Source organism: Oxyura jamaicensis, chromosome 6 (assembly GCF_011077185.1).
Source record: "Oxyura jamaicensis isolate SHBP4307 breed ruddy duck chromosome 6, BPBGC_Ojam_1.0, whole genome shotgun sequence".
Classification (NCBI taxonomy): Eukaryota; Metazoa; Chordata; class Aves; order Anseriformes; family Anatidae; genus Oxyura; species Oxyura jamaicensis.
In genome coordinates this window covers 13,937,747-13,948,610 of record NC_048898.1, presented here as the reverse complement: position 1 = coordinate 13,948,610, position 10,864 = coordinate 13,937,747, and the positions used below count along the sequence as shown (strand labels likewise).

Below are 10,864 nucleotides of genomic sequence, written 5' to 3'. Positions count from 1 at the left end.
TTTTTTTTTTTTTTTTTTTTTTTTTTTTTTTTTTTTTTTCCTGCTGGAATGTGCAACCATTAAGAATCAAGTTTGGAATAGGTACCAAAAGTGGTGGTGTTCTTTTTTCCCCCTATACTTTACTATCAGGGGAACAAATACCGCTAGAATGCTGTTTATTTGCAACCTATCATCCATGTTCCATGGATGTGAAATGCTCCTTTTTAAAGCTGCTCTCTGCAGTCTGACCCATGGCTTGACAGTGAGACAGAAAGTTCCAAAAATGAAGTAAATGTCTTTTCTGTCTGGAGTAATTCTGCATTTTATTTTGTAGAGGACATTTTATTTTGTTTGCAGAGACTCATGGAGAAGCAAATTAAGTGGTTAATAAAAAGAAAAAGAAAAAAAAAATTCCATTTCCTATTATTGCATGTAGGGTAACTGCTAAGAAATGATACTTGAAGTTGTATTTATTATTGTTAGCGGGGTATGATATTTCTTGGCAGAAATGATGGATGACAACTTAAATTTGTGTCCAGGGAATGAAGGTGAACTGTGACAGAGTTATTTATCTTGGGAATGGAGGTTAGGGTCAGGCAAGGCTGGGTGCCTGAAGGCACAAGACATTGACAAATTCATCCTGCAGGCCCCATATCTGAAGCCTTTTGTTTTGGATCCTGGCTACTCACTAAGTGACCCCCATCCTTCATCCTGCCAGCATGTGAAGGATGTGTTGCAGTGCCAGCACTCCCTTTGCCACTAATGCTTGTCATTCACTCTTCTGACAGGCCCAAACCAAAACTATTCCCACTCTTGAAAGGGAAGGTTAAAATATTTATTTCAGCTCATAATGGCCTCCCTGATTTAGTGGAATATCATTTTTCCTGTTTTCTTTGTCGTTTGCAGGTCAGTAGAAGGACTGAAAACATTCAGTTACTTGGAAGAGCTGATCTTGGACAACAATCTACTCGGAAATGACCTTCTGTTACCCAGGTTACCCTACCTCCATACCTTAACGCTCAACAAGAACCAAATATCCTTTCAAAGAAATACCTGCAAAATGTCAAATGAGTTTTATGTGTCAGCCAAATTAAAGTATGTGAAATATAGTTCATGTGCAGACAAAGCATTCTCTTGCTTGGCACCTGGAATACTTCATAGTAATTTATTATAGGTCATTCATAAATGAAATGCACCATTATATCTTCCTGTTGCTCCATTTTAGTGAGAGATCTAAGTTATGGCTCTGAAGAAATCTTTTTTAATAGATAAAATAGAGAAAGAAAATAATGCCAGTGCTACCAGAGTGCTGCAGTTCCTGTGTTTGCTTGGGGTTCTGTTGCAGGCTGACCTCTAGTGGAATACAGAGTGCAGTGAAATGATATTAAGTTTTTATACTTCAAATAGCTCTTAAAACAATATGGTAAAAAAAAAAAAAAAGGGGGGGGGGGGGGGCAATATTTATTTTTATGTTAATGAAGGTGGTGTACTGGGTGTAATAGGTTCAATGTGGTAGCTGCTGTGCAGTAGCAGCAATTAAAAGCGAGTCAGTGTGTTGGCGTTTCAGCTCTGTACATATTGAAATGCTGTCCAAATCAAGGTCTTAATACATGAAAATATTAAGATGAATGGTTAAGTCTGTTCATAACCAGTTAGGCAGTTCTGCATATGTCTGAAGTTAGTGCCTGCCTAAGTTTATTCATAATAAATATTTTAGCGTTTGCTGAAATACTCTGCTGAATTGGAGCCCTCAGTCTGTAGGCTTATAGATAATGGTCTGTAAAAGCTAATTATCTGCAAGGGCTGGCCTTGGACTTGATTATTAAATCATTTTCCCATACTTTGACCCTTATGGAGATTTGAAGATGTGTAATATATGATTTTACAAAAGTGAAGGGTGATCAAATTGTGGCCAAAAGGCCAACTGAGGCCTGCAGAGTCTCAGAGCACAGACCATGAAAGCCCTCTCCTTGTAATTGCAGAGTGAGGACAAGGCTGTTCAACTGCAGGCTTTTATTGCAGACAGTGTAAACAGAGAACAATTTACCTCCTACTAAAAAGCAAAATCCTCCTACTGAGGAGAATAATAACTACAGATTCTATGATTTCTGCGTTTATTTTTGACTTTATAAATAAATAAAAATCAGCAGAGTAACTTTTACACTTGGGGGGCCTGGAAATTTGCCAAGAGTGTCTCTTGAGCCATGAAAGTCATAACTGTACTCGGTGTTTGGCTAGATTTCAGGTTAATACTAGGATTCTGTGGGTTGGTTTTGAGTAACTGTTTTGTTTTATTGTTTGCTGCTACAGTAAAATGTGAATTGGTCATGCTTTGATGAAGAACATACAAGAATGTTTTTGCTGATGCTATTGATGTCTGATGCAGCATATTTCTATCTACAAAGCATGAAGTGTGAATTCATCTTTGAGATCCCAGTGTGTGTGCGTGGATGTCTGTTTTGGGTGCAGGGGTATCGAGGAGGAGCTTTGCAGTTACTAAAGGGAAGTCAGGTATATGAAATAAGAACTCAGTCAACAAAATCAGAGGAAAAAAACAATGTATCCTGTCAATAATATTCTTTGAAGAGGTTTTGTTGGTCTCACAGACATTGTTAAAATACTGTTGTCAAGTTAGTAAGCTCTCAAAGTCAATGACAATGATAAGCAGGGTTTGATCTATTCTAGCATTTTTTAACTTCATAATTTTAAGATTGATGTTGAAGCTTTGAGAATATTGAGCTACCCAGGTTATAGAAATAATGTATGCATTTTATAGCGTGCTGCCAATAATTTAGCAGAGGAGTTGCAGAAACGCTTGTAAAGCATCTAACGTATACAAACTGCCCAGTGAAGAGAAGATAACCACTGTTCTTCATTAATGTTTTGAGCCCTAGGGAAGTGTGATCTCTTGTAGGGAAGATAAAGCATTCTGCAGAAGCAGAGAGGCCTTCCAGATTCATCTCTTCAGTGTGGATAGCATATTTGAAAAAGGGCTCTTGTGAACTTGGATCACTTGTTTTTAAGGAATCATTTCTTTACAGATTTTTTTTTTTTTTTTAATGTTCAAATCTACATTTAATAGAAATAAATGAAATACATTACAGGAAAGATCACTTAATATAAGACAGTAGCATTACAGAAGGGACACAAATGAGTGAAGAATACAGATCGGAAACAACACTGGAATTGATGCAATATTGCCATGTGTACATAAATATCTGCATATAGAGAGACAGAAAGAGACATACAAATAAAAAGCCAAATGGACCCATGTGAAAACTAGAATAACATGCAAACTTTCAGTCTCATGTGAGAGCCCATGGGGATCTCTTAATATTACTCTACTCTGTTTGGACTTTATCTCCTTTTATTGTGGTTTTATTTTGATCCATATAGTTCTGATAAGAGCTTTCTATTCCTTTAACATGGCTCACACATTGTATGGTGCTGTATGTGTGTTTTCTGGATACACTGTACAAATATGAAAGCTTATCTCTAAATCACAAAAATATTTAGAATCCTCCACTATTTTTTGTCTTTAAATACTGGTTTTGTATTTCAGCTATAGGTAGTCCACTACGTTTTTCTTCTGTAAGTGGAAGAAGCTGATTTAAAAATTATAGTTCAAAAAAGTTTCCTACTGTGATACCTGAAGTTTTGTATAGTGTGAAATCTGTTCAAAAATATTTTAAAATGCTGACTAATATATAGGTAGTAATGTGTATAGTATGATTTACTTTGGGAAACCTGTCATCTTAGTTTCTCTGTCAGGCACAATGGATGGCAGAAAGCAGCACAGACTAAGATGGGTGGTTGTTAGGAAGTTGGGTTTGGAGGTGGTCTTACAACTGCAGTTGCCTATACTTACAACGTAAAATCTCACTTCTTTTAACTGTATTCACTAGGTACTAAGAGTTGCACAGGAAACCTCCACATGGGTTTATTCTCAGGTGTGTGTGTTATAGCAGTGGTTTAACAGTGGGGTTTCATGGCTGTTCACTGTGCTGACAGTGGTTGTTCTTACAATGGGATCTACACTTTATAGTATAGACGTTTAAATTTCCTTGGATGTTTCAATCTTTTTCATATTTGTGAAAGCTACCCAAGGGAGCAGCAATGGTAATTTTTCAAATATGTTTTGAAAAATATCACCTCTCAGCTGAAAATGAGTTGGTGTTCACTTCCTCATTTCAAAAGAGATAGGACGGACACCAAACAGGTCTGAGATTCTCTCAGGTAAAAGCTCGCTTTCTTTACTTAGTCCAGTAAGCTGGTCATTCATTTAACATTAAAGAATAAAGATGTTGAATGTAGATGTAGAATGCAAATGTTGAATCCAAGTCCAGTTTTTGAATGATTTAGAGGAAAACCAAAATATTTCACACCACAGAGTGGGAAATACAGAGCTGGGCATAATGCCCAATAATGGTATATGCATTACTTATGACAAGGGGAGCTATCAGTGTGGTTCAGATCTAGGGATTATATGTTCTTGAATCTTTGAAAAAAACAGCTGAGTACCTCAGCTAAAGAGAATGTACCAGTGTACAATGTACCAGCTAAAGAATTGTACCTGTGGTACAATCTGTCTTCATGGAGTTCTTATCATAATGCCTAACCCCAAGCTGTAGATTGTCATTTATTTTGCCAATGTGCTTGTTCCTACATTATTCTGAAGTGCTTGAAGACCTAGAAGTTCCAGTCTTTAACTAGAATTTCATTATGTTAAGCTCTGAGGACTTGATGTTTAGATTGAGTGAATACATCAAAGACATATCTTCTATTATTCACAGATCCCTATCTCTACTAAACAAAGATCTAAGCTGAAATATTAGAGCATTATTCCTTCATATAGTTCTGAGAACTCTCCAAGTGACACAGATTTGGTTAAATCTGAGTGTGGCTTGTTGGAGAGCCACAGTACCTAATGAACCAAAACCCTAAATGAATGCTGTAGAATATTTTGAATTTACTTGAATTTGGAGCCTTTTTTCTCCTTCTCTTAACCACACTAAACGCCACCTTTCTTCTAGAATGAAAGGTACCTCAAGCAACAAGTAAGTAACGTGAATGCCTAATGCTAAACATCAATGAAAAAGAGAGGTGGTTTTCAGTCCAGGCAATTCTTTCTCCTCTTCTACAGTGGTCATTTGGACCAGTTTGACTGCAGTTGTCAGAATTTTTATAAATGGTGAGCTGCTGCTTTATTCTTCATTGTCTTTGTCATCTTCGGAACCTTGAGCAACAAGTGGAAAGAATAATGTCAAAAAAAAAAATCTTAGAAAGGATATATGTTTGGGATGGGCCGCTCTAGATCACCGGAAATGTTATTTGATTGCAGAAATAGAAGCGTATCTCCTTTTCCTCATCTTTGAATAGACTAGAATAGCTCAGTTGGAAGGGATCCTCAAAACTTTAACTGCCAGGGCTAATCAAAAGTTAAAGCATATTATTGAGGGCATTATTCAAATACCTCCAATTAAATGCCTAACAACATTAAAAACTTCTTAAAATCTGCAACCTGGGAGCCATGGGCTTTCTGAGAGACACTTAAAATCACTGGAAACTTCAGCTATGCAGAGAAAGCTAATGTTACTCCAGTAGGCAGTATTTATTCAGCATGTAGGAAGCTCACCAGAAGATATAAGGACTTAATTACCACCTGTGCTGCACCTTTTTTTCTTTTTCTTGAGTATAGTGGTTTTAAAGTGAGTGAACAAGGCTCTGTCTCAAGGCCTTATCTCCCCATCAGATAGGGTTCAGACCAGAATGTGGCATACAAATGACTGTGTGTGACATCCTATTGCACACAGAAAAGGGGAAGATGTATACTTGCATATTGCAAGCTATTTCTGTGGTTATCCAACCCTGAAGACCTAGCACATTCTAATGGAAAAGCGTTCAGGTGGCAAAGATCTTTTCATACTGCATTCAGAGGAGAATTGGTAACTTCTGCTTCAAGGCTATTTGCCTGTGGAATCGCTTGTGATTGCTACATCATGTTTGTGATAAATTTAATTGAAGCAAATGTTTCAAATGTGAATAAATACAAGTACCTTACTCATTTATGACTCTGGTAAAAGTGCTATCCAGCTGTTTTAATGCTATGTTGACCACAGCTTCTGCATGACATCGTTGGTTGTCAGAAGACTTCTGAGTGACAGCTTTGTGTCTTTCTGTGTGGTGGTCTAGAATTCTGTGTGATTTTTCTGATATTCTCTAGACAAACATTTTGTGAATACTTTGAATATAAAGGTGATTGCTCCTTGTTTTGTCTCGTTGCTTCCAAAAACTTCCAAAAGCTGTAAATACAGAAGGTCATGAATGCTACTAGCTCTTTCTCAACTGTTTTGGGAAAGCAGGATGGCCAAAAACTTGAGAAGATGAATACAAGTTTTTTCAAAGAAAATGGCAGTACAACTTGGACAGTACTGGGAGAGAGAGACAGAGAGTGTAAGAATGGCTACTTTTCTCATAAAGTCATTTTGAGTGTGACTGGTAAAAAGAACTGCTGGCAGAGGAAAAGGTTGCAGAAAGAAATTCCAGTTTCCTTTGCAGACTTCAAACTGTATTAAAACCAAAACCAAAACAAACAAACAAAAAACCCTGAGCGGTGAGATATGAAATATATATAGGTTAGTTTATTTGGACAGTTACATTAGCATAGCATTTTTATGCAGTTAAATTTGATTTAGAAACTGTTATCAGATGTTGTGTTTCTCTGTACGTTTTACCAGCAGTTCATAATTGCTGAAAAAGCAATTTATGAAAAAAAATATTGGTAAGAGAGAAAACAGTATGGAGTTTGGGGATGTTCAGCATCAGTCCTGAACACTTAGAGCAGCAAGACTGCTACAAACCAAGTTAGTTCTTAGAGAAGGGAGGGAGATATGTCATTTGCCTTGGGCTTTTGGTTGCCTGTTTTTTTTGCCCTCTTGAGAACCTCAAAACCTATGATAATAGGTATGAGATGGTCAATGAAAATAGAAAAGTCCAACATGCTTGTTTCTAGGATAAATTTTGCTCAGCAGGTTAATTGGACTGCCAACAATAGTACAGTATTTTCCAAGTAATGGCATTGATATTGTTTTAACATGTAGTGTAGCATTTGATTTTTCTTAACAAAGGATATGGTAACCGGTTGTGTGTGCTTATGCATAGGTATGCTGTGAACAGTCTACTATAAATATACAAGTGTGTTGGTATGCATACATGTAACATAATTAAGAAGCTTTAAAAAGTTAATCTGAATATGAGAGATACCCGGTTCTTGTAAATGTTTCCCTAATTTAAAACTGGAAGTGGTGCAAGAACTCATTATCTTTTAATGAGGATGAAATTTTAAAATACATCTAGTATGTTTCTGTTAATTGTTCATGGAGATCAGGTTGTGCTTTTTGAGGGGACTGTTGTATTGTGGCTAAGAATTAATGTTTTACCTTATAAGTTAAAGGTCTGGAGAGTTTAAAAACAGAAACTTAGAATTTTTTGTTTTAGTCAACATCCTCTAGAAAGAAAAGTGGTACTTGATTGGTAATGATAACACTGTTGAATAAGGAGATGGATTGGTACACCATGGCATTTTAATTGTCATAACAGTGACAATTTAAAACAATTTTCAAATCATAGGGACTACGTATAAGTATTTTCATCATTGTTACGTATTCATCTGGTGAGCAGTGATACTGCTTTCAGGAAAAAATCAGTTCAGAAAAAAATTGCTATCATTGAGCTTTAAATAAATAAATAACGTTTCCTTTGCACTGTGCATGGATTTAATCATGGCTTTCCTTTTTGGAGAGAATAGAGCTGAAATTGGTCTTAGCACAGGAGAATTTTGCAGCCCTTTGGCTCTGGTTGCACCAAGATGGCACTCTTTAGGCTGCAACTGTGGAAAGGAAACTGGGAATAAAACTTCAAAATTGCTTTTGATTTTCTTCCTCTATATTTTCCTAACATTTCTTAGAAAAACTTAACACTTTGGGATTCCACTGGGGTAGTTCCACTATTTTGTTTTAAAATAAGTATGTGATATGGTAATCACCTAAACATGGTACACTAGAAGTGCACCATGACTTAGAATCTCTGAGAAATGCTAATGAGAATTTGAACAGGATATCCTTTCTTCCTACCTGCTTTATGGAGGATAACCATGATGGCAAGTGGATGGGGCTCATTGGAAAAACATTATGTAACTCCTTTCAATTACTTTTATTTTTTTCTTGTTTTAGAGCAATAGAAAAAGAGTTGAAGTCCTACAGAACAGAAGTTTTAATTAATGAACTTGAGTACGGTTATTTTAGTTGTGATATGATGGCCAATTCTGGCATTACAAGTTGACTATCATGTCACAGGTTGGTTGGTTTTCAAGTATTACTATTCTCCTGTGATTTTTAGGCTGTCCAAGTCTGCAAAGCTTCAAGTTTTATGTGAATTAGTGACCTTCTACATCCCGGGTGATTGTCTGATCTTCGGGTTTGTCATGTTTCTGCTTCTGTTGCAGCTGAAATTGAAATAATGCTAGGATGCTGAATATCCAACTATTTCAATAGATGGAAATGCATAAATGATAACACAGAAAAGATCTGGGCGAGTCTCATACAGAACTGTGCGGTAAGAGGCCTGTGTGTGTTTCCTGGTCCTCTTTCCTTGAGAGAATTTTTATGGGAAAGTTTCTGCTTCAAAAATCCATGCTTAGAGTTTGGATGTGAAATATTAAAATCTATACACTACTTTCCAACTTTGGGGAGATTTAGATGTTTGACATGCAGGTTATCAACTGCTGTTAGTTACCCAAGAGCCTTAGTGAGCATGGTGAGCCTTAGTGAGCCTTTTGCTTTTGATAGGAACTTTGATATTTAATCTTATACTTTGCAAATCTAAGTTGATGCTCTTCTTCTATAGTACATATACAAATATGTCTTGGTATTTGCCTGTAAGTCTGTGTGGTTAAATAAGAGTTAGAATACATCTGTCATAATAAACCTTCACCAATTACTGGGTGATTACTACTCCATTACTATCCCATAAGAAGCTCTACTGAATTGACTGAATAATTATATATTTTTACTCCTTAAAAGAAGCAAAAAGTTGTCATTGGTGGCGATCTTGTGTTCTCTCAATAGGGCAGATGGGATCTAAACCTTGCATCTGTTAACTCTCTAAGTGATTAACGTTATGGAAATAACTGACTTCCGTAATAATAAACTATTTATCGTAGGGAACCTTTGAACAATTTAAAGTCCTGCAATAAATTGTTTCTCCTGGCTGAGGGAGGGTGCCGGATTCAAGGACTTCTCTAGCAGTCCTTGGAAATTTTTAGAAAGCCTCTCACTTGAACCTGTGTGGAAAAAGAATTTGGGACCTTCCCATCACAGCCACGTACTTCCTGAAAGAGCCATGAAAATACCTAATTTTAAAAGTTTATATATGATCTAAAGGTCCAGAAGTGAAAGGATGAAAATTTTGGTGGTGTCTTCATCCTGGCTAACAAACAGTTATATTGTATGTTGCTGCAAGACATTTTTTTTAGTTGGGACCTAGTTGATTGCTTGATAGAATATAGCATTCCATATTGTGGCCATTCATAGAACTAATTCCAAACCCTATTTTTCTTGCTCGTGCAAAAGATTTTAGTATGATTTCCTCAGACTTTATGGGACAAAATATTAACCGTGAGTATAGACATACTGATTTTAATATAATAAAATTAGTAATTGTCAGCATGTTCTTATATGTTTGGAAATAAATTGAAATTTCAGGCTGACAAAAGGAAGACAACATTTTTAACAATGAAGCTGAGCTTTCCATTCTGTATTGCTTCTGTTGCCCTTAAGATATTGAGGTGAAGAAATAAAGTAAATTCCATCAGCTAAAAAAAAAAAAAAAAAAAAAAAAGAAAGATAAGAGAAACACATAAATCAAGTATAAATAATAGCAACACAGGTGAACCGAAGATTTGAAACAACAGTTGTGGTTTGTAGCAGCAGGAGTGGATAAAAAACAGAACAATGAAATACCTCTAATGGCTTGAATAATTATTACTATTGTCTAAGCCACTCAGGCTTTAAACATTGAAAACCGTATACACGCATACATAGGGCATATTTTCTGAGAACCATGACTTTTTCTTTGCGTATAAATGGAAGAAAATAAATGTGTAGTATGAGTCTCTCAGAGACTATAGCATTACACTTGAACAAAATAACTTTTGTTTGTTTAATCAATTAAATGCAAATAATTGAATATTGTTGTTATACTTAATCCTAAACTGTGATTACCAATATTGCAGTGGTTAAATGATTAATCTGTGGTTGTTTGTTTAATGTATTTCACAATATTGAAGGTGTGTCATCATTGTTTATGTTCTGAGGAATACACTTCAGTTGAAACACCTCATAATACCAAAATATAAGGCTATTTTAATGAATAATCTACTACTTTATGGGACTTCAAAGCTTCATGTGTAAAATACATGTTTTGTAACAGTTAAGTCTTCAAGTTGCACTTAGAGAATCATTTATTCACATATACTAATTGAGTAATTACAAATGTGTTACTGTGGTACTCAAAGCATTTATATTCTGAGAGTGAAAGTGGGTTGTTGTGGTTTGACTTTTTTTTTTTAACCTCATTTTCCAGTGGACGGAATATATTAGTGATGAATGTGCTGTGAAACTAACAGTTTGTTTCCATGCTGGAAAAGTTTCATGGCTCCAGCAATTGCTAGCCATTTTACCACACAACATCCATCATTTTGTCAAAGTTTTAATGTTTTGTAGTGAACCACCTAGGAAAGAAAGGAGGAGAAAAGAATGACAAAACAGCCAAATTCTTTCATTCCATGCCAAAAAACTGACTGAAGTTTATCCGTGTTTGCCCTTGG

General features: G+C 35.9%; 1 protein-coding gene across 9 annotated transcripts in view; it reads left to right on the top strand.

Annotated features, from left to right (window-relative positions):
• Positions 1 to 10,864, top strand: part of LRMDA (leucine rich melanocyte differentiation associated) — a 694,799-nt gene that overhangs the window by 389,857 nt on the left and 294,078 nt on the right. For all 9 annotated transcript variants that reach the window (XM_035329289.1, XM_035329293.1, XM_035329288.1 and 6 more), the window contains one exon: positions 886 to 1,012. In XM_035329289.1, coding sequence (XP_035185180.1) covers positions 886 to 1,012 — 127 coding nt within the window. The remainder of the gene's footprint in view (positions 1 to 885; positions 1,013 to 10,864) is intronic.